This window comes from Aristolochia californica, unplaced genomic scaffold, assembly GCF_029961685.1.
Source record: "Aristolochia californica isolate CCGP_79_NKW_82.1479 unplaced genomic scaffold, dmAriCali1.0.hap1 SCAF_9, whole genome shotgun sequence".
Classification (NCBI taxonomy): domain Eukaryota; kingdom Viridiplantae; phylum Streptophyta; class Magnoliopsida; order Piperales; family Aristolochiaceae; genus Aristolochia; species Aristolochia californica.
In genome coordinates, this window is record NW_027182290.1 from 31884529 (window position 1) to 31909238 (window position 24710).

At 38.6% G+C, this 24710-nt stretch overlaps 2 protein-coding genes across 3 annotated transcripts in view; one reads left to right on the forward strand and one right to left on the reverse strand.

Moving 5' to 3' along the window:
• LOC137940789 (uncharacterized) overlaps positions 1-8045 on the reverse strand; it is a 38682-nt gene extending 30637 nt beyond the window's left edge. Inside the window, exons 1-5 of the mRNA XM_068785915.1 lie at positions 7939-8045; positions 6130-6222; positions 5782-5975; positions 5185-5289; positions 4373-4473 (exon numbers count right to left, since the gene is read on the reverse strand). Of these exons, the coding sequence (XP_068642016.1) occupies positions 4373-4473; positions 5185-5289; positions 5782-5975; positions 6130-6222; positions 7939-8023 (578 nt within the window). The 5' untranslated portion in view covers positions 8024-8045. The remainder of the gene's footprint in view (positions 1-4372; positions 4474-5184; positions 5290-5781; positions 5976-6129; positions 6223-7938) is intronic.
• Positions 8046-10112: 2067 nt separating this feature from the next.
• Positions 10113-24710, forward strand: part of LOC137940973 (fructose-bisphosphate aldolase, cytoplasmic isozyme 1) — a 57264-nt gene continuing 42666 nt past the window's right edge. For both annotated transcript variants that reach the window (XM_068786125.1, XM_068786126.1), the window contains exons 1-7: positions 10113-10224; positions 10509-10605; positions 10816-10890; positions 11005-11173; positions 12240-12331; positions 19035-19104; positions 24460-24578. In XM_068786125.1, the coding sequence (XP_068642226.1) occupies positions 11020-11173; positions 12240-12331; positions 19035-19104; positions 24460-24578 (435 nt within the window). In that variant the 5' untranslated portion in view covers positions 10113-10224; positions 10509-10605; positions 10816-10890; positions 11005-11019. The remainder of the gene's footprint in view (positions 10225-10508; positions 10606-10815; positions 10891-11004; positions 11174-12239; positions 12332-19034; positions 19105-24459; positions 24579-24710) is intronic.

The following is a 24710-nucleotide window of genomic DNA, read 5'->3' on the forward strand; positions in this document are numbered from 1 at the left end:
AGAACAAAGGTCCCTTAAACTGAATTCTCTAATCAAATTTCTCTTTGTTCACAAGTTTCAATCAATTTCACTTTGCAAGTAAATACATTGGAAGCAACGTGTTTGCTTCAAGTGGTTGGCCAAGGGAGGTGGAAACACCAGGTTCTTCTACTCAATTGCTTTGGTCAAACAGAGGACTAATCGAGTTACTTCGATGTGCATCAATAGCAAAGTAACCTCGCATAGAGCCTCCAATACTGATGCTATCGTAAGTTTCGACAGATTTTTACTCTGAGGAGCGTGTCAACCGACCCGTACTTCAGCATGTCCAGCTCTCAAAGATAACCACTCACACTATAGCTCTACTGGAGTTGGCTTTCTCCCCTTAAAGAAATTGAAGCAGCTCCTCTTGGTATGCCTCTGGACTGTGCTCCTAGGCCTAACAACTAAAATGGAGAATTTTATAAAAACCATTGGCCGATCATCAAAGATGACCTCACTGCAATGGTACACAAAGTACACCAAAATGGTATCACGTATCAGGCCATGGGGGCATCGTCCATTGTCCTCATCCCCAAACATGCCAATGTGGAGCACCCACAAGATTTCCAACCAATCATCTTTGTCTCCAACCATACAAACTATTGCCCAACTGCTTGCACATAGATTCAAATTGATGTTGTTGACAATCATTCATCAAGGCCAAAGTGCCTTTGTAAGGAGAAGGAATATTCTGGACTTAGCAATGGCAGCCCATGAAATGCTTGAACGCTTCAAGCAATCAGGCTCCCCAAAATTGCTCTCAAGCTTGATCTCGAGAAGGCATTTGACAAAGTCAACTGGCAGCTGATAGATGATCTCACCGTGTGCATGGGCTTTGGTAACCACTGGAGGTCCTAGATTCAAAGTTTCATATTCTCTACTTCCTACTCCATGTTAACCATGGTGTATCTTGTGATCGCTTTCATGGCTCTCGAGGTATTTGACAGGGAGACCCCCTCTCCCCATTCCTCTTCAACTTGGTGACTGAATACTTGTCGTCTATGATATATTCTGCTAAGAGATCCAGGTGGCTTAATCCCATATCCAGCCAGGTCAACCTCAACATTCCGCTACTCCAGTTTGCTAACGCCAGAATCTACTTTGGCAAAGGCACATTTGATCGAATCAAAAAATAAAATCTCTCCTCGGCCTATTTGAATTATCCTCAGGGCAGAAAGTAAATTGGCAAAAAACAACAATCATGGGATACAACATCAATATCAATAATCTCCGCTCCATGGTGGCCTATTTGGGTTGCTCCCTTCTCACCTCGCCATGCTCATACCTGGCCTATGGCTGACCTCACAAAAGCGCTTGAGTCTAGTGATTGAGAGGCTCAAAAGACGACTAGCTACTTGGTGGGGAAGACTCCTACCCAAAGCTGGTAGACTAGTGCCCATAAAATCATGTTTGGCTGGCATTCCGAATTAGTTCCTATCCCTAATCCCCTTGCCCAACCTCCATCTATCACCAAATAGAAACCGTGAAGAAAGGATTCCCATGGAGGGGGCCAAGTTGCAAGTGCATTACCATCTTGTTCACAGGCCGAATGTCTACAAGCCAATTGCACTGGGTGGACTTGGCATTTGACTCGAGAAATATATGAATATTGTGCTCCTATTAATGTGGCTTTCGAAGTTCAACATGCTACCTAAATCGATTTGGAGACCCATGGCTGCAACAAAATTGAATTGGGATGAGAGCTGGTAAACTGAGGGTGGTCGCCGCCAACACCTCTCCCCCCTATGGAGGTCGTTGTTCCTCCTCCTTCCAAAATTTACTTCTGCAGCAAAATACTTTGTTGGCAATGAACAACAGACTACATTCTAGTCAGACTGGTGGATTGGGAACGACCTTCTTGCCACTTCATATCAATCTCTTTTGAGCATCACCACGCACGCCTTGTCCACTATTGTTGTAGCTTGGCAATCTAACGGAGGTTGGAACCTCCATTTCAAGCAAGGAATTAAAGACAACAAGGCCCTCACTATATGCAGCCTTCTTGATGACTTGGCATCTATCCAAATTCGAGAGCATCCCTGACAAATTGATTTGGATGCGTCACGCTAGCGGCATTTATTTTGTACCCTCAGCATACACCACCTCCAACTGGAAAACTAATCCTCACATTCTGAGATCCGCAAATTCGACAGCCGATGCGCTTGCTAAGCAGGGAGCTACCCTACAATCATTGATTGTCAGGGATATGCTCCCTTTTCTGTAATTTCTCTTGTTAATACAAATGCATCTTTTAAAAAAAAAAAAAAAAAAAAACGGAACACTAATCCTAAGCCTAATGTTGTTGCAATTGCTCGGTGACTTGCTGCCCCGCCAAAGGTCAAGTTCTTCCTCTGAAATGTTTGTTTCACTAGAATTCTCACAACAAACAATCTCCACCGCAGGAGAAACTTGGGACCTGACCCCATTCGCCCACTCTACAAAGCCGATGATGAAACGGTCAATCACCTCCTCCTCCATTGCCCCTAGGCTTGGAAGAGTCTGGTCTCTCCTATTCAGCCGAATTAGCCTTCAAATGTACATCCATCGCAACCTTCTATCCTCCTTCCAGTCAATGCTGGGAACTAGACTCCCTAAGTTGGGCAAGGTCCTTGTTTCCAGCTGCCTCGGATTCACTCCTTCGTGTCTTTGGAAAGAAAGGAACAACCACCCTTTTCAAAGCAAATTCAGAAGTACTGAGGAGATCTCGGAGACGATTGTAGGTCATGGGTCCTCTTTGTTACTTACTAAAAGGACTTTCAGCACCTTCAAGACGTGCCTCTGCCACAACTGGCATCTTGTGGCTCAGATGTCCTCCCCTTCCAGTCAACCCACCATGGAGGAATGGCAACCACCCCATGCACGCACTCTCAAATTAAATTTCGATGGTAGTGCCATCAGTAACACAAGTCTGGCTGGGTTTGGAGGCATCATCTGCAATTCCAAGGACGCTCTACTAGTAACCTATGTTGTTCCATTGGGAATTCCGACTCCACTTTTGCAGAGCTATTCGCCCTTCTTCAAAAACTTATCATATTCTCAGAACACTTCTCCAGGCCACAAATTGTGGAAGGCAACTCCAAAGTGGTGATTGATTAGTTCGCGAAGTCCAAGGAACCGCCTTGGAGACATTGGACTGTTTATCATGACATTATAACATTATTTCCAGTTTAATTTGTACTTGAACTCATATTCCCTGTTCAACAAACTCGTTTGCTGATTCTCAACCCAAAATGGGAACCTCGCTTCAATCCCTTGTGGTCGCAGAAGAGTCTCCCTAATTTTTAATTGCTCTTAACCTTAATAATATTCACACCATCTTCAAACAAAAACCTATGTCACATTATGACAAAAATAATAGCAAATAATTGAACAAAATTCGGAGTGGATGCTAGTTACATGTCTAACTGAACTACCACAAACCCTGCCCCTACCACCACCAAAAAAAAAAAAAAAAAAATCAACTGAACTGAACAACATTCAATCCCAGGCCCTATTAAAGTTCACTTATTTATATAAATAACTTATTAAAATTTAAGACACCTGTAACCAACCAGCCCAGCTCAAAAAAGGAGAGCGAGAGAGAGCGAGAGAGAGGGAAGATAGAGAAAAGGGAGAGAGAGAGAATATGATTTTCTCGTAAGTTTAGAAGCCTGGCATGCTTTCACTTTTTTTTAGCTTGGCCTGATAATTTATTATGTTTATAATTCAATTTATGTCTCTGGTTCCAGCAGGTAAGAAAGATGCTAAAAACACTGACCAGCCTACTGCCTACATTTCAACACTATAAACAATAATGGTACAATAACATAGTGCTGCAACATCCTAAGCAAAATCACCGGTGAACTAAAAGGTAAACAGGTTAAATTTGGGTTGTCATGAGTAACTTTGTATAAAAGAACTATCTTTAGTTATTTAGGCTTGCTTGGGAAAGAGTACTTGATAAAAGCAAGTTAAGAGAGCTTCTGCATAAGCTGAGATTATCAAGCAACTCTCATCAAACTGTTTATGCTGAGGTTCAAACATGATGACTACTCAAAAGATCCAAGACCTATGCCATTTGTCAGACTTTAGCGGGCCCTATGCTCCTCCAGAAGCCAAAGACTTGCTTGACCATTTTCCCGGAGACGATATCAATCACAAGTACCTTGTTGTTGGTGGCTCCACTTCCCTATAATTTGCAACGCACACCCCCCCCCCCCCCCTCTTCCTACCTTTATTTCTTACAAGGCATGGTGCTTTGTGTCTTTCTTTTTCTTTTCTACCATAAGATCTTACCATTTTTTAGAATAACGAGAATTTTTAAAAATTCGCATTCACATGAAAGAAAAGAGAAAAAAGACGAAAACTGCACCTTATGTCTCCAGGCCCAAATGATTCCTCCAAAATATTAATGGCCTCTAAGTAAAGGGGTTCAGCTTTATCAAATGACTTTCTTACTCTGTATATCTCAGCCTGAAAAGCCAGTAAAAAAGTACCGTATAAACATCTTCAGAGAGAAAAACTTAAAAGCGTAAAAATCATAGAAAAACAACTAATTTTTAGTTTCAGACACATATTTCAATTTTTTCAGGGAGTGCTTCTGCAATGCTTAGTGCCAAAGTAAAGATTGTGCTATCAAACTCAAGCAACTGGTAGATAGATCTGATTGCAGCTTTCACTCTCCTAGTCCACTGCATAGGCAAACACTAAATACAACTAAAAGGCCACACTAACTACTAGGTCTCGAGATTATGGAGTTTACATTAAAAACATTTTCCGCCAAGAGACTGTTACATATTTCATGTTGAACCAGGGACTAAATTGTAATTATGAGAAGAAACAGTTTATATGATTTTTGCATGTAAAACAAGGGTAAACTTGTTATTTCCAGTGTAATTAGATTTATTGATTAATATGAAGGTCAATCAAGGTTGAAGTGTTAGAAGATTTTTTTCTAAATACTTTTTTTCTGAGAAGATTCTTTTTTCAAATAACTAAAGATCTGTGGTTTTTGCTAAATAACTATCTAATTTGAAGTCATTACACACATATTATGTTAAAAAAGCAAGGTTTTTTTTTTAAATGGGTGTTAAAAAAAAACTGTTAAATTTTTAGACTTACATACAGTGAAGATATGTAAAAATCACACTCTTTAACACGAAGTAGAATGAAAGAATAAGATACCAAATTATTACAAGCAGATGCAACATGTGGGTCTCTCTCCCCAAAACCTTCTTTTGCTTCTTGTAGTGCTGACAAGAAGTATCTTTCAGCCTCATCAAGTTTTCCCTAAAAACCAGAGTAACAACAATTACAATTTGTCAGGTAATCTCAACTAAGAGGCACTTAAAAAGATTACTTCTAAAAGGAATTACTGAAAGCACACAATGCTCATCAGATTGTGCCCATGAACAAGAGGGAGGATGAATCAACACATTTCTCAACACACAATCCTCATAGCTAATGAGGACCCATAGGCATAGCTTGTTGGATGAACCATATAAACAATATAAGAAGGGATCTATAATATTCGTACCACAAATAAAGAACATTCCCATCAGATCAAGCCTCTTACTTGAATAGGAAATGTGCTTGATATGTACTATTTCCATGAGTTTATTCGGATTATAAACTCAAATTGCCACATCATCAAAGCCTTATCACATCTAAATGTGAATTGGCTATGAAATATTAGATAATGAAAATAAATGAAAAACTGCATTTTTTTCCTGTAACAACATGCACAATGGAAATTTTAACAGAATGAAAAAGGTTACGTGCTTTCTGAAAGAGATCTCTTCCATTATCAGTAAAAATCCTCCACTTAGACGTATGCTCATTTGATATGATAGACCCATCCTCTACTTTGCGCAAACCAGATAGATAGGCTTCCCCAGTATCATTTTGGTTGCCAGTTCTATCAACAGAAACACTTTCTGCCATGGCAAAATTGCTGTTTGTTCCAAATATAATTCCTGTAAACCCACTTTAAATTATGAGTAGAAATTTGGAGGAGCAATTTCCATCCTGATAAAATCAAAAAGTAAAATATCATAAAATAAAATAGGGAATTTATATTTTACGCAAACACATACAAACATAGAAAGAAATAACAAAGAAGCAACTCACCAGCTTGTCCAAACAATATTATCCATAAGGTGAGATTTTGCTTGTGCCGAGAAGTAAATCTTAAATTGTTTTCACAAAATAAGCTTGTATTGCCTGTGGGAGATGGTTGACAAAATAAATAAAAAGTAAAGACAAACACAATAAGAATTCAAATTTTATCTGATGCCAAAATGTGCTCTATTCACCAAGAAAAGGGTCTTTAAAATAAGCAGCAATAGGATTGGTATAATACAAATACATGAAAATGAAAAATATCAGACAAATGAGAGAATTCATCCTACTAAATGTTTAGCAGTCAGAACTTATGCATGTCAACATGATGATTCACTCCAATCCAAGAACCATTTGCTGACATGTGTGGACCATCAATTGGCTTTGATTAAGGTATTTTTTGCTTATCACTTAGTGAATGGTGAGGAGCATCTAATCATGGTGGATCTCTACACACGTAGAAGCCAGTGCCATTGTGAGTCCTTTGCTATATGTAGCCGCCTGTGACTATGAAGTCTTCATGGATCAAGCCACAGCCACAATTGTAGAATCTTAATCTCATCTCATGAATTGATAATGATGACAAAAGGTCAAAAAGTTTAGTAGACTCTTTGACCTTTTAAGTAATCACCACACATCAAAAGAGTGAACGTGACAGAATATTTGGCAATGAACTGCCTTAGACTGATGCTCCATGAAATCTCTCTTCCAACTATCAACCATGGAGAATGATCTCAAGATTAGACAAGTTTCTTTCCTCCTTTCTCTTTCGAGGATTCTAGTCTTCAGTTAGTACACCACATTGGAAAACCCTACCCAAATTATCAAACCAGTCGGTTTCTTCCATATACAGTTCGTAAGATGGAGAGTAAGGCCCTTAGTTTTGAACATTGAACTTTTAACAAAAAAGAGTTGACATTCCCCGAAGTAACAATGGTATACTTGTCATGTCCTCTCGTTGGATGCAAGTGTGGCTTAAACAGAGGTAGTATTAGTCCTGAACAAAAGTGGATCAAGGAAAAGTAAACTTGAGTTTTAGGGATGATCCATTTTTTTCTTTAATGTTGAATACACCCGCATGCACCCTCCTTTAAACCCTGGTGAGAGTTGAACCCAAGAACCCACACTAACCATGTGACCATTGAACTAGAGGCCTTAGTCATTCAATAAGGTGAAATATGTATTTTGCAAAAGGTTGTAAATGAAAACATGTGAAGCCTTTTTTGTTTTTATGAGAGAGAAGAGCAGGTAATCTTTTAAATGAAATCTAAGATTTTGATAGACAATAACATTCTTGCCAACAACTTCATTTTCTTTCCGGAGAATGTAAATTTGCACATTCTCTAGGGAAATTCACCTCTTTTTTTTTTTTTTTTGGGGGGGGGGGGGGGGGGTATTACAGGTTTATTTCAGGTGACACAGAACTCCCCATGTGAACTGAATTCCTGCGTTGTTCACCGTACGCACCAAAGTACCGTTCTAGAGGGCACTTTTTTGCATCATTGCATGTGCATTAAGCGGGTAGAAGCATGTTATTCCAGGGTCCAGTTCAAGACAATAGCAGTGGACGAGGTTTGCCTTTCAGAATCCCGTTCGTCATAGCTTTATCACGGCGAAATGAAATTTCAATCTTCAGACATTAAGACAGGGACTAAAGGCCGTGGAATGTTCTGCTCAGAAATTATGCGAGAGAATAATTTCCGTGAAAATTTTCTTTGTGAACATTGGCGGAGGAGTACCGATTGTGTGGAAACTGGAATTCACACAACTGTAGGAATATAAAACAAAAACTGAAGGAGAACCAGAAGCAGAAATTACTGTTATTGCAGGAAGCGCCTGCTGAAGCGAGTCGAGAAGCAAAACGGAGTCGCCTAAAAAAACCAGAAGCTTGCCTGCTAAACATTGTCAAGACGAGAGAGAGTTTAGACACGGGCACCCAAATTATGCCGTTTATGGTCACGATAAGGATCTAGGGCATGAAGTTGGACTCAAGTCCGAGTAAGCTTATTGGTTGCACCCATATTTTTCCTTTTTATGTAAGTCAAGTTATTTTTAACAATGCCATTTATTTCATTTTATTTGTAATAAATCGTTATCTCCATTTTATTATTACATTTTAAAAAATAAGAACAAATTTCAAATAAATATAAATATAAATAATGAAATATTAAATAGATTTAAAATAATAATAAATCAAATCTCAAGTCATTCAATTCAAATTTGATGGTTAAATTGAATATTAGACGTGCATAAACTTATATGGATTTAGCTCCATAATCTTTTTTTATTTATAATCTTTTTATTTATTTATTTATTAGACGTGCATAAACTTATATGGATCGGAAGATAAACTTCGGCAGTTCATTTGTTCGTCGTTTTCCGTTTTTTCCTTGCAAATGATTAGGCACCGCGTTAATACCACGTCAAACGTACATTTCTTTACAATAACGATTTAAATGCAGAGTGCGACGTTCTAAGTTCAGAGCCACTCAGATTTTCCTCGGTAAAATACCTTAATAAGCTATCTCAGTCGTCTGGATAGAACAGCTGAGATAGCTATTGAACGGACGGATTTTGCCCAATTTTCGTATCGGATGTGACAAATTATCCGAATGCATTAAGCATTCGGATATGCATTGCTCCTGAGGAAAACGTCAAAACAGGACCCATATGCAAGACGTGGATCCAAGTGGATTCTGGTTGTCTGGTCCCTTTAAAAATCTTTTTCGGATTCTGTAATATCATCTTGATTGCCTTTCTCAGACCTTTCGCGATGAGACACGTTTGAATTTCCAACGTGCCGTGACACGTACGGATACAGAGCGCGACCTGCATCAGAGCTGCAGCCACACTTCACGAAGGACATAGAGACTCCGGTTTTCCTCTGGTTCAGTGCTTTCTAAGAAGGAAACCAACTTAAACCACTGGCCCGACGCATTTGATGCCCTAGTTGGAATCTTGAGTCGCGACTAGTCGTCGCGACTAGTCGTCTCTCGTATGGTCCACTAGGGCTTGCTTATCTAGTTTATGTGAATAGGCTTCCTTCAAAGATTATCAAAACTTGGTAAATGCACACAAAATTTCTATTGGTTTCTTAAATCTTAATAATTTATATTTTTTTAAATAAAAAAGTCTGAAGATCAACTGAGGCCATAATTTAAGGATTTAACTGAAGAACGGATTTGCTAAGTAAGATATAAATAGATCATTTACATCCTTTTTATTAAAATTATGTTAAAATTAGATTCAAATCTTTCATTCATTAGTATAATCATATGAAATTTTTACATTAATTTATGTACAACCCTTCTTTCTAATACTCTCATTCGCATCAAAACAACAAGCATGATTCAAAATAAAAGGGAATACAAACAACATCCAATACACAATACACAACTTACTTCCATGACAAGTTGAGACGTAACAAAAGAAAACAAAACTTACATGGTTAAGTAGAATATTATTTTCCATTGTTTGGTTTCTTATAGTAGCAAACTAACTTGACAAGATCTATTGATTTGTTCATACATATGTGAAATTAGAGGTTAGAGGTCCAAATACTCTACACGTGGTTAGTCTTTGAGTCTGTGTTTAGAATACAAAAAATGGAGAGAAAAAAAAAAAGAAACATAAGAGAAAGAGAAAATAAAATAAATAGAAAAGGTTTATTTATCTTGTTTGGATATACGAGGAAAAAAAGAAAAAAAATAATATTTAAAAAACTTGACGATTAAAATTTGTTCTCAAATTATGGTTTTTTTTCGTGGGTTCAGACCCTAAGGACAATAGGATTCGAGGAGACGATTTTTTGACAGGATGCCTATCTAATTCGTTGAAAATTTAGGGGCTCTTTTAAAACATTTAAAAACCTCTGGACTCTGGTGTGGACTACTAAACCATAATGTCCGTGTCACTTTTGCCTTCTTTAAGACTTCTTTAAGACTTCTTCCTCCTCGAAGGCTCTCAAGTCTCAACGGCGAAGCCCCCGCCCCCACCCAAAAAATATATGTGTATATTAACATAAACTAAAACCATTAGAACAGAAAATTGTGCCGAAAGGATTTATCAGATCTCCACTCGCAATCTAATAGCTTAACCTCGGAGGTATAATGTATTCTATCGCTTGCATTGATTTTTTAGCTTCCTTCAATGATTCACCTTTTTTTTTTTTTATCTAGAACTATCAATTTTTTTAGTAGCTCAATCTTCAGATATATATATATATATATCTTTATCTGGTTTGAATTTGAAAGTGTTCCTGGATTGGCTACGTATGATTAGATCCATGCACTGCCTGGTTCAGTTAGTAAGATTTATTCCATTGGTTGGATCATGCTAGCGTCTGTGTATTATACGAATGTCATTGACAGTGGAGCTTGCAACTCCAGATTGTGGGATTCGGGGGAGTCGATCGGGACTAAGGCTAAACGAACATTGTTTGACAGTACGTTTGCGTCTGGACGTGTTTCGCTCATCGAACGATAGGTTCCTTCTATTTGCATTTGAAATTCCTGAGCTTTCTCGAACCTTGCTCGCATGCTTTTGTCTTAAACTCTTCAGGGACTTTATCTAGTTCAAGTATAAGGCAGCGATGCTCTCCTGATGGAGGTCTTTTTGTACGTATCCGTTAGCAAAGCATTGTGCAGTGGTTGTTGGATATGACTAAATGTTTGTTATACTGATTCATTGTCTCAGTCTGTCTACCAGTGAGAAGTGAACGTCAATCTCTAAAAGAAAAATACGAGTACAGTGTAGAGGATTTATAGCCTAGTAAGCATTGTGATTTCGTTTTTTTCGGGATCTCCATCTCTAATCACACAATACATAGTAATATCTGATCATGTAATACTGCTGAGATTAATCTGCCTTTAAATGTTCTTGTAGGTGTAATTGTTCCATATGGGGTCTAAATCAGTTGAATATTTGCTAGAGGCAGCAACAGGAGTCCATTTTTCAGGATTTCATATGAATGACTTGGACGCAAGGAATGCAAGTGTAGAACAGCCAACAACCTCAACAGATGCAAGTACTCATAAGCAACCATTTGTGATAGGTTAGTCTACAAGTACGAACTCTCTAGCAGAAATTATCATATACTGCTCATTTTGTTTTTTGAGAACATATTTCTTGGACAAAGTTGTCTGCCCAAAAAAAAATTTATGACTTTGCTGGCTGCAACCATGAATTTGGAAATGATAAGATCACACTCATCAAGGTTGATTATTTTATGTATTGTTTGTTATTTTATTTTGTAAAATCATTTTGTCTTTATATCAAATATTATTTCTTTGAATGTTTCAATTTTATTTTTGAATTCTCGTTTTTTACAGAAAATAAAGTATGATGAATTGTTCCTTGAAAGGTTTGATGAAGACCTCGGCATCAAGCAAATCATTTCAAATAATTTAGTTAACAGTATTAAGATATGAGAAGATGATGCTATTTTTGGTTCTTATTGGAATTCCTGATGTATAATAAGGATTGACATTCTCAGCGATTGCTGGAAAACCTGGACCTAGAAGAACGGTATGATATTTACCAGAATCATGTTGTCTGAAGTTCAGGAAGTAGCACACTTGGTTGTTGACTTTCATAAGATATTTGCATTGTATTTCTTATTAATGTTGTTGTATCATTATTCACTTCGTTAAAAAGTTTGAGCAAGTTATTGTAGTAGGGAAGAGAGCCGTTGAAGATGAAAACCGAAAAAGACCTTGTAAGTTGCTTATTGTTCCAGTCAAGCACAATTATAATGCCTCTTTTTGGTTGTCTTTTCACTCAACTTTAGTCAAGAAGGATTCAATTTTCTTATTATCTCTTAGTGATTTTGTCTTGGCTGGAGCAGAAATATCATATCCTAAAATCAGAAAGCCATACTTTAGTCTGTGTAGTCTGATGGTGAAGGTACAACTAGCTGTTAATAACTTAAAACTGATGTTCCCCTGGTTGAGAGTCATCTTGTGCTAGCCCTGTCTTAAATTCTTACTTGGCTTACTTCAATTTGGTCTTGTACAAGTTGATTTTTTGCATTCTACCCTTGAACTTGATGCTGTCTTCAAACAAATGTCAGCAAACATACATATTTTTCTAATTCAAATGCGTTTTTGTTTATTTTTTAGGAGTTGCTGGTGGTGCTGCATCAGGGAAGTCTACTGTCTGTGATATGATAATTGAGCAGCTTCATGATCAGCGTGTTGTCCTTGTGAACCAGGTAACACTTTTTGTTGTAATACATGCAATTCTTTGTGAAAAACGATGTTAGGTTAGTCATGCATTTTGACAAAGGCAGAAAGTTGATCAGATCTGGTTTGCTGAGTCAAGTGAGGTTGCTTTCTTAAAACAAAAACATGCTAGTTGGACCTTTTAAGCCTGATTTGGTATGTAAAGATCTCTTGGTCATTGTGTTGCATAGTAGTTTTGGATTTGGTCAAGAAAATCTAAAAGTCGAGCTGTTCTGTTGGGATCCTTGGTTATGTGGTGAACAGCTCAGCTCATTCTAAAAAAAACTCTGTTGCTTCTCTTCTGTGATTATTGTTGAGAATGTGATGCTAGATGGAGGGATCATGGAGGCATCATGATTCATGGAGCATTGGGCTTATTGGGGCAGACTATAGGCCTTAAGCTGAAATTTCAAGGCATCCTTGTGATGAATTTATTTTAAATCAAGGGTTAGTCATTTTCTGCTGTAGGTCACATACAATGTTTTCAGGATACCTTGTCATTTTCAGCTTTCCCAGAATCTAGAAAGATCGAAGCGTCTGTATGACTTCTCACATATGAAAACGAACTAGTGCTGAAAAAGGTTACTGGATTTAGTCTTTGTAACAAATGAAGTGCATGTATGCTACAGACCTATCATATCAATGTGGCTCAAAAGACAACTACTGGATTGTAGTTTGTGATCAAAGGCTTGAAGAAAGATGAACTTAAGGATGGAGTTGGCTAAGGTTGACAAAGAATGGAGGAATAGGGTTTATGATAAAGCTGTGAAGTAGTAGTTATTATCAGAACTGTTGTTATGTTTCTTCAAGGTTCTAGTTGAGTTTCTTACTTGGATCAATGGTGCATATTCTCATTCTTACTTGGTTCAATGTTTGTACTGGGATAGCTTGTAAACAAGTGTTCATCGGGGTAAAGCAGGAAGGTGGGTAGACAATTATTCAATAAGAGTCCTTTATGACAAAAGGCTGTCTTGGGGCTTTTTGAAATTGCATTGGGGCAAAACGTTAATTGGGGAAAAATCACCTTGATAGGATTTAATATCAACCACGAGACTCCTCTTGAAATGGCAGGTATTTTGGGCTGCACTATCTTCTCCCCTCTTACCACTTATCTTGGACTCCCCTTGTTCACTGTCCACCGTAGTAAGGATGTATGAGCCCCAATGGTTGAAAAGCCCGAGTTACACCTTGCCATTTGGAGAGGGAGGCTTCTCACCAAGGCGGGGAGTCTCACCCTCAAGTCATGCATTGCTGGTATTCTGAATCACTTTCTCTCATTCATGCCCTGCCCTGCTTCTGTTTGTCAGACCATGGAAAAGATTAAAATAAGATTTCATTGGAGGGGTGCTAGCTCAGATTTCAAATACGACTTGGTGGGGTGGAATGATGTTTGTCTTCTCAAATCCCTTGGCGGTTTGGTAATTCGTCTCGCCAAGGATATGAATCATGCTCTCCTTCTAAAGTGGATTTGGAGATTCAACTCTCCCTCCACCAACCTTTGGAAGGTTATGGTGGCAGCTAAACTCCATTGGACTAATCTTGGTGGACCTCGGGAGGAAATAGAAGATATTTATCGCCAATCTGAAGGTCTCTTTTCAGTCTCCTCCCGACTTTTTGCTCGGCCGTCCGGAATTACGTGGGCAATGGTCAGACTATCAATTTCTGGACAGATTGGTGGACTGGTAGTTAACCTTTAAGGAACTCTTTCAGCAACCTCTTTCAGGTATCTTGGCAGAAGGATCTTTCAATGGCTGAGGCTTGGTGTGATGGAACTTGGAACTTGCACCCCTGTTAGGGTTTTTTATTTTATTTTGAGGCCTTAGATGCCACCCGATTATTATAGACAATCTAGTCACCCAAGTTGCGTGCTCAGGCTAATGACAAACTAATTTGGTGGCCGGACAAAAGTGACTCTTTCTCGTGGCATGATGTGGTGGCCCCCAGATCTGAGCATGATGTGGCCTTCACGTGGCGCCTCTGTGCCCCTCCTAAGGTCAAATTCTTCCTATGGAGTGTGGCCAGCCTATGTTGCTTTGATGTCCAACTATGCATGCCTGTGGTTCTCCTTTTGGCCAGTCAAATGCCCTTGGGACTGTTCTTCCCATGATGGCAAGCTGCTGATTTCTGTTTGCACCACATTTATTCCATGGGGTCTATGGGAAGAAAGAAACTACAAATGTTTCAATGGAAAACTCAAGTCTATTGAGAGGGTTTCCTGCACCATCACCGGCCAAATTTCCTCTTGGTTGCATACCAGGAAGGATTTCTCCTCGTTCATGGGCTCCTCCTTCGTGACAACTGGAGTATCTTGGCCCAGATGCACGCCTCCACGAGGCTTCATGTCATTCAGGAATGGTAGCCCCCTCAACATGGACTCCTCAAGCTTAATTTTGACGGTTGCTCTTTGGGTAATCCAGGTAATGCCTGCTTTGGCGGTGTCTTCCATTTCCTTTGCCGCTCTTTGGGAATTGCTGATTCTACGATCGATGAGCTCCATGCCCTCCTCAATGGACTCCATATTTTTCGTGACCACTTCAGTGGCCCTCTTCATATCGAAGGGGATTCCAAGGTGGTGATTGGTTGGTGTGCCTCTGCCTCCACTCCTCCTTGGTAGTACTGCGATGTCTTTTATGAGATTTTAGATATTGTATCCCATTTTGATTGTACTTGGTCTCACATTCCGAGATCTACCAATTTTGTAGCTGATGCTCTTGCTAAGCAGGGAGCTTCCATCCAATCCCTTGTTGTTAAGTGCTTGCTCCCTTAGGCTTATAGCTTTTGTTTTTGTTTTAATAAAATCATCCTTTCTAAAAGAAAAGTCTTTTCCGATAGATGTTATAGTTTAGTTGCTTATCAAATAATCTTTTTTTTCTTTTTGAAGATAATGAGAAATTTATTTGGAGATGCACAGTACAAAGACAACTAGCGGAGCAGTACAACTAGCAGTAAAAACTAAAAAGTACGGAGCAATGATATATAAAAATATGCCCTAAAGAACAAGAATGTAGAAAAAAAGGATGAATGAGAAGACTTTTTTAGGTGACAGAAAACTCCTTGTAGAGCATACAACACAGATTCCCACCTAATGCAGTCTACAAGACATAAACTCCTAAATAATGGAACCAAAATATACAAATAACCTGGGGAGTACAAACTGGGCCTCATCCCATGCACACTTCTTGCTTGATACACTGTTGGAGTGAGCTTGGTTTTATCCCAAAACGACTGACCACTTAAGAGACTTATTGCTAGCTGTGTAGATTTATAAACGGTGTACATTTGTGAGGGTCCAACTCCGATTTAATACAAGTGGCCATATGCCAAAACTTTGAATTTAATTGGATTCTGTATTCGTGTTTTTGACCTGGCTAGAGATTGAAGACGTCCTCACATCCGACGTGGTAAATTGTGTCCGGTTCTCAAATTTGTGTACACACCCAATGCAATAGTCAGCATTTGAGTGGCAAATCCGATGTGCATGTCCAACTCGCAAAGCCGCGTCTAAGTCTGGATCCAGTCCTGAAATCTGTTATGGTCCTGGGTTAAGTATCTATGTCTTCCGCTCCTAACAGGCCGGTCTTTTGGGTAGTATTGGCTGGGTGCTTAATATTTGGTATCAGAGCGGGCTCCCACGTCTCAAGTTCGAATCCCGGAGGGGGTGACCTAGCGGAGGGGGCGACCTAAGCAGAGGGGGCGACCTAGTGGCCAGATTAAAATTACTGGTAGACCGTAGGAACTTAACCCGGGTCCGGCCAGTGTCGCTAGAGTGGGCCGTCGCTAGAGTAAGTTGTCGCTAGAGTGGGCCGCCGTGGTCGTCGGCTCGCGAAGGTGGGGTGTGATGTTATGGTCCTGGGTTAAGTACCTATGTCTTCCGCTCCTAACAGGCCGGTCTTTTGGGTAGTATTGGCTAGGTGCTTAACAAAATCCTGCACTACAAGCTCAATGGAGTTCCTACAAAAAGAGTGCCTTATTTTACGGTTTTTCTCAACTTTTTCCTTTTCTTTTGTCTCTCTTAGCTTGCTAAAGGTTCTAAATGGTTAGTTGAATTTTTCTTTTAATTTGGTTGTGTTGATTTGTATATCAACTTGTGGTTACTTTTTTGTTCAAAATTGATGGTCAATATTATGGTCATTTTTGTGGTCAAATTTTGGGTCTATTTTTAATGAGTATTATTTTGGTGATTCTAGCTTTGTGGATTCTTATTTATTGCCCTTAGTGTTAGGGTAACCCTCATGACTTTATGTGTTGTTTGGAAATTTGGTTTACCTATCTCCGATTCTATAACGTGTTATGTGGACTCTTTCTTATTTTTAATTCCAGTTCATTATTTTTTGTTTTGGAATCCATTATTTCTACTTGGACTTTTATTCATGTGATCCTTTTTTTTTACTGTGCGATCCGAATTCTATGGTGAGAAAATTTCTCTTTCTAGGGAATTGCTTCAGATAATCCCTTAACAATTAGTTCCGTGGTTGGTATCCTATTATGCTATATATGGTGATCTTGGGTCCATTGTTGGTTTTATTCTTGCGCCTAAGTGGGTTTTCAAATTGCTTCTTTAGTAGGTTTTCTATCGTGGTCTTTTAAGTGATTGACATTTTATCTTGCTTTGTAATATAATCACTATTTTGTGTTTGAAATCCTTTATATAAGTTTTAAATTGTATTACTTATGTCACCAATAATTCTTTTACCCCTTTGATGGGCTGTTAGTTAGGGTTGTTAGAGTCTGTGTCCTCTTAACATATATTTTTTGGACACCTCGAGATGGTTTGTTATAAAGGGAGAGAAGGAGGAAGGTGACTATTGTAGTATTTTTTTTTTAATTTTTAATTTTTATGTTCCTAGGGGATTGCCATATACTCCCCAACTTGATGGGGAGAATTGGAAGAATACATGTGCCAAAGTGCAAGCTCAAAATCTGTTGATTTTCCAGATTCCATGGTAGTAACACTAATGATTTACGAGTTTAGGTGAGGAAGAAAGGAAGAGAGAAGATGTGAAAGAGAGAAGGAGAGAGAGAGGGGATGCAAGAGGATGGCTAGAGAAGGGAGTGAGGCTATGTGAGTAAAGTTGGAGTGAGAATTAGGATGGAGAATCAATGCCAATCCTCCCCCTTAACTATTTTTTATAGATGTTAAAGATTCACATGTCCCAGTGACGCCACGGAGGTCTGATGGAGTTTGCACACCAGTTAATGACAACCTTTGAGTCGCCTTCGATGCAAAGTGGGCCCGTGAGTCGGCTAGAACAAATGTATTTTAATTTCCCTTTTAAATTATACTTGGAAGCACATTCCTCATTCTGCCAATCATTTGGCAGACATTCAGGCTAAGGCGGGCATCTCACTCCAAAACCTTGTTGTGGAGGAAGACCCTCTTTCCTAGGTTTGATTTGTACTTCTCTCTTCTTTTAATAGTTTATACACACCTTTTCAAAAAAAAAAGATTCATACTTTACATCCATGCCCTTCACCCTAATAGGTGACGAAAAAAACCCAAAACTTCATAGAATATTTACAGCAATGCCACCTAAGTTTACTTATCTCTTCTAAAACTCCCCCTCAAGCTGGTGGAGAGAAGACATTGTAGATTCCTAGCTTGGTGCACACAGTGGAGAAAACTTTTGAACTTACTGGTTTGGTGAGTATATCAACAACTTGCCTTTGAGATGAAACATGTTTGAGACATATAATACCTGCTTACAACTTTTCTCTAGCAAAATAACAATCAACTTCGATATGCTTTGTTCTTTCATGAAAGACTAGAACTAGAGGCAATGTGGATTGCGGGTTGATTATCACAGTGAAGTTCCATAGGACCACCTTTGTTGAATCCCACCTCTACTAGAAGGAATTTAATCTATAGAAACTCGCTTACCGCATATGCCATAAGTCTGTATTCCGCTTCGGCATTGGATCTTGCAAGCACTTATTGCTTCTAAAAAAAACCAAAAACCTATAAGCTATAGATTTTAAAATTGCGGAGGCCACAAAGAACACAATTTTTTCAAGACGAAATTTTGTATGTTATTTTTTTATGCTTACAAGGTTATGAGACAAATTTTGTAACAAGCTGAAGCTATATGCTTCAGTTTGAAGGGGAGTTGGAAGGTATAATTAAGTTTATTTTGTTATCTAGGAAACTCGTTTTTGTAGAAAGTCGTTTCCTAGGGTTTATGGGAGAACAAGGACATAGAAATTGTTTTAATTATAAATAGGGGAGAAGGGTATGTAAACGCTAATAACTCCGATCTCAAATTTCAACATCCTCTTTGATGTATCTCTTTTTGTTTGGTGTTTAACAACTGGTAGGGTTTTATGGTTTGACAACAAGACTGTTTAGATGAATTCATGTAATTAAAGAGCTACATAACAATATTCAATCAGGGCTCAGAAAAACAAAAAAAACAAGTAAACGAGAATCAGTATAGGAGATGTGTTCATAGTCCTTAATGGAAAACAGTAGAGAAAGAGTGTTGCTAAAATTGGGCAAAAGGATGCTGGATCTGTTTTCTTAAAGCCAGAAGCACATACTGGCTGGGACTGTCATATAATTCTTAGCATTTTGATCAATTTTGGTTGCTTAATGAAGGGAAAAAATCTTGTTTCATATGAAATGAATTTCTAATCTGTGAATTTAACTTATTTATTTATTTTAAACGAATTTAAACTTATTTATTCATTCTATTGCAGGATTCTTTCTATCACAACTTGACTGAAGAGGAAATTATGCGTGCTCATGAATATAACTTTGATCACCCTGGTAATTATGATATGGTTGAGAAGAGGGAGAGGAAAAACAACTTTCTCAATTAGGAAAGATGAGCTTAAATATGCAATATCTTAATTTTATGCTGCTTCATAAAAATACTTACCTCTTATGATAATAATGGTTCACTCTCTTCTTATGATATCTAGTGGTTTGGAGTTATTCATTAAGATAAATAAAAATTTTCTTTATGTTTTCATTAGTGTTATTAAGGAGGAATTTTTAGAAGCCTATGAGTTCGCTTGATTTTATTTTATGCATTTTTATTTATTTGTTTTTTTGGGTGGTAGGGGGCTGGGCCCAGAGGATTGATTCTTTTGTGGATATCCTCTTCCTTCTCGGGCTTAATTACTTGGTGGAGATATTTTATATTCACTCCACAAGGACTGTGCTTTCATTCGTTTCTTTACTCCTGTTACACTTGTTTACAACTTAGTCAATCTCATTCAAATGGAATTTCCTGGAAATAATTTCTCCTTTCACCTCAAATTTGTACAGAAATTATGCATTCCCTGTTGTTGTATTTAGTTTTGTCCTCGTGGTCTTGGAATCAATTTAGAAATATCTTTATCTTTCACTCGGCCTCTCTCTCATCACGACACAACATGGTTATCAATTTAAAGAGAAGTATAAATATGCAAGATGCTTGTTAGGAGCATGCTAATTCCTTAGTAATTTTGAAGCAATTGGTACTATACATTTTGTGAAGTTGGGTCCAAGGCCTATCCCAAAATGACTAGTCAACTTAGGAAACCTCTTTCCCAACTAATAAACTCAACATATTTTTTCTCACTAATCCACGTGGGACTATTCCTTAACACTCCCCCTCACGTGTAGGCCCTCTAGGCTCTTACATGTGGATAATTTGGGAGAGGTCCACATACGAGTACCTGCTCTGACACCATGTGAAGTTGGATCTAAGGCCTATCCCAAAATGACTAGTCAACTCATTTCAGTTATAAAGTTGCTTTCAATTATGTAAAAGTGTTAAATTAAGAAGAGAGGAGAAAGAGAGGGCCACCACCCGGCCATTAGTCAATCAAGAAGTTAAGGTTGGAGCCATCGCCAACAAAGTAACGAATAGCGGAGCGGAAGACCAGGAATAAGTGGAACATCGCTTTCCAAATAAGGGAGAGATGACGCCTGTTGCCATCAATGATTCATCTAGCCCTGGGACGCTGGAGCTTGGAGGACACCATCGGCTTCTAAGAGGCTGCCGAGCTGGAGTTGAGCTTCTAGAACCACTTGAGAAGAAAAGCAAATTCCATCTAAACATCATAATTGGGATTTTATTTTGTTTACAAGCCATGTCTTAACTTGCTTATCTTTAACCACACATCCCAAAGATACTTGGCTATCCTTTTGGCTTTAAGATACATTTAGACAGATTTGTTCCAACCTAGGTAATTTTGTCAATTCAACCTTTTCAGCAGTAATCGATGCAAAATATGGTGGGAACCCCCAGCAGTCGCAATCCTCAAGTGGCAATCTCAGCATGCAATCTCGCACATGGAAATCAATACTGAAGCAAAAACCAAAATTGGAACAGCATTTCAGATTTCATGTTAGAAATGGTTCTTCAGTTAAGTTTTGGACAGATTGTTGGGTGGGGGATAGACCATTATGCCTAGAATTCCCAAGACTGTTCAACCTTGCCCAGAACAAACAGATTTCAGTGCTGGAATCCAGACCTTCAGAAATTCATGGGAGCTGGAATCTATGCTTTAGGAGTCTAAATGACCTTGAAAGAGGAAATAACCAAGATAATTGCATTGCTGGAGGCACACTACATTTTAATTCAGGGACACGATGAAATAATATGGAAGCCCGGGCCTTCAGGTCAATTCTCAGTAGCCTCTTTCTACAAATGCCAGATTACCCCTCCCCAAAACTGTCCCCAAAGCCCCAGTCTTGCTTGGAAGCTGGTGGCCCCTAAAAAGATCCTGCAATTTCTATGAGCTGCTGCTCATGCAAAAATACTCTATTGTGATGAACTAAGAGAGGACAACATGTTGTAAACTCACTTTGCAAGCTCTGTGGTGATGAGGAAGAGAGCTGTGACCATGTTCTCATACACTGCTGATTCAGTAGAGTGATTTGGAGTGCCATAGTGCTAAAGTTTGGCATCTTCCTCTGTATGCCCTATATCGCTCAATTTCCTTATACAACAATGGCACTCATGCCCCTTGGCCTTCTATGGAAAAGCTCTATGGAAATCAGTCGTCGCAGCAGTCCCTTGGCACCTGTGGTTTTTTTTATTTTATGAAAGTGCGTATATTGATAAACAAGGGGGGAATACAAACCTAGCTTTGGGGGCCTGACTTCATAACAAAGTGTTGGAGAGACACACCCGCCTTAGCCTGAGAGTCCGCTAAGTGCTTAGCAGAACGTGGAATGTGGTTCCAAATACAGTTTAAACCAAAAAGAAAATTACAAATTTCATTGAACATATCCCAATGACGCCACGGGGGGTGACCATGGTTAGCACACCAATTGATGACTACTTTTGAATCGCCTTCAATAAAAAGGGGGCCAAAGAGATGGCTAGTGAAGACCTTGAGCCCGTGCAGAAGGCCAGAGAGTTCTGTAGTAGTAGAATCTGAGTTGCCAAGGGGACCTACATATGAGAAGAAGAGATCGCTATTTCCATTGTGGATAACACCACCTAATCCTGTAGGACCTGGGCAGCCTAAAGCACTGCCATCAAAGTTGAGTTTTGTATACCCAGGTGGAGGGGGGGGTCCATATAACCATAGTTGGGGGGCGAGAGGACAGGGACATCCTAGCAATAGATTGCCAGTTTCCTCAAAAGTTGGAGTCACTGAATTTTTTGAATTCTTTTCTGTTTTAGAGCCGGACAAAAACTTGACTAGATATTTGGTCAGTCAAAACCTCAATAGGGCAAGATTTGAGTTTGAATTTCCTTCTGTTGCGCTCTTTCCAGAGAGCCCAGATAATATGACCAATACAGCAAGATAAGATCATTTTTCCTAGTTTGGCACTTGTGGTTGGAGAGAAGCAACAAAACATTTGAAGCCAAAAGCAGTTCAATCGTTGGGTCAGAGGAAATGTACTACACAGCACATTCTTATGGGCACACAGCTTCCATGGACTACCCCCTTTCCCAAGCTCCATCATTCGGAAATTTTGGAGAAAACTAATCCATTTTGGTGCCTCCCTCTACCAAAGGTGATGGTAGAATGGCAGCTCCCTCCATCTTCTTAGACTTTGATGGATCCTCTAAAGGAAATCCAGGGCCTGCTGGAGTGGGAGGAGTTTTCAGAAACAACCAATGGCAAATCTTGCTGGGCCTTCTCAGGTCCAGCTGGATGTTGTTCATCTAATGTCAGAATCCCTAGCTCTTTTGGAAGGCATCAAGTTTTTCACACAACACCTCAGTGGCCCTTAATCTTAGAGAGCGACTGGGCTCTTGTCATAGGCTGTGGCAGCAAAAAGAATCCAGCTCCCTGGGCTATGAGAAAGATCTTTGATGAAATTTCAGATCTATCTAATGAGTGCTCATTGTCTGGAGCAACGTTCACATATAGCCAACTCAATTGCAGACAAGCTTGTCAAATCTGAAGTCAGCAAAGCTTCCCTTTGTACGCTTGACCTTTAGTGGAGGCTATCTAATGCCTGTATCCTATGTTGTAACCTATATTGTACTAGTTTGGCTTTTCAGCTCTCATTAATAAAAGCTTTACACCTTTCCAAAAAAAGAAGGAATTTTCAGTAGTAATTACAATAGTCTCTTTCCCTTCAAAATTTTCAGACTCTTTGGCAGGGGTAATACCTTTGCACCGAATCAGCCATAACTTACCATAAAAATCTAGTCAATCCACACAGTAATCAATCTGAAAACAGCTAAAACACCAACCAACACAAAAAATCCTCCACAAACTCAGGAAATTACCCGTGCAGATTAGGTGGGGCTCGCACCTACTGAAATTAGGGATCTAGAACTTCAATCGAATATGCTTATATGCAATTGACCATTTAAAGGCATGAAAGTACTCGGATCATGCAAAGAAAAAAATAAATTTGTTGTCTTAATAAAAATTAGCATCATTTCAAAATAAAAAATAAAAAAATAGATTTGTTGACATCAGCAAATAGGCTGATGATGTAGGCAGAAAGGCTATATGGAGACTCGTGCAACTATAGGATTAGGGAAAAGATCCCAAAACAACTCTCTACTGCTTAATTGGCAGCATATCCTATAAATCCCAGGGTTATGGCACAATAGGTAAAGGAAAAATCAGCAGTGAACATTTTATTTTATTTTTTTTAAGAAGAAACTGCAGACTAGTAGAGCGGCTAGGAGTGGTTAAAACTTCTCTACAACCGGACCTTAGTTCTCTGATACATGTAAAAGTGTAAAATTAAGATGAGAGAAGAAGGAATGAGAAAGAGAGGGTGCGGCAGTTCTAGCCCTTGTTAGGAGGTTTGAGGTTGATCTCTCTTCTATTAAATAGTCACTTAAGTTATAATAGGACAAGAATACATAAATATTGTGCTACCTAAACTCTTCATAACTCCTTAATTACAATTCAGAATAAACTAAAAATTGAACTATGTATCTCCCCTACAAAGATGAGCATACTCCTACTCTAGATGGACAATCTGAGAAGGATGAAATAACCAAAAAACCCTTTTTCATACAATTCAATAAATTAGTTACCTTATTTGGAAAGTGCAAGAGAGAGCTAAGCATATTAATGCAAAGGAACAGTCCATGATAATGGTCCTTCTGGCTCTTGACTATGATCAATTGATGACTTTGCCATCCAAGTCTCCTAGGATTAATTTCTTGTAAAAAAATAAGTCTTTTGTGGTTAGTAGTTCTTACGAATCAAGTTTATAACTATCATTACTTGTCATATTTATGAGGTATCACAACTGATCTCTCTTTTGTACACTTATCTCAAAGACAACTGCACTTGGTATTAGGCTTGGACTTGTAGGTCCATGCTGAGGGACGCTATCCCATATGTAGAAGTCACTTGTTATAATCCTAGCTCACAAACTGAAAAGGAGAAAAAGAAGAAGTTTACTTGATTTTTGTTGATTTTCTATAGTTGTTTCATTAAGTTTCACAATGTCTAATTGGAATTTACTTTGGCTGTTGTGTTATTTGGGATAATATACTGCATCTAATCGCTTTTATAAGTTGCATTATATTGTTGTGGGTATTGGTGAGTTGCTGAAAAAAACTGGCTACGCTAATTATATTCATTGCCCATAAGAATTGTGTTTTTCATCTAATGTGTCTGACTTCTTTCATGTGCATGACATTTATTAGTTTTCCACTTTATTGTTTTTTCACACTAATATTTTCTTGTTTTTCAGATGCCTTTGATACAAAACAGCTGTTGTGTTGTATGGAGAATTTGAAACATGGACAGGCAGTTGACATCCCACACTATGACTTCAGAAGTTACAAGAATTATGTGATGCCAAAAAGAAAGGTAAATTTTTTTTGCTAATGGAATGTGCTTGGAAGAGGAATCTTGTGAAACACTAAGACATGTCAATTCTTTAGATACTTCTGTGTGCTAATATTAGTAAACATCCTTTTATGTTAAATCTAAAAGGTGCAT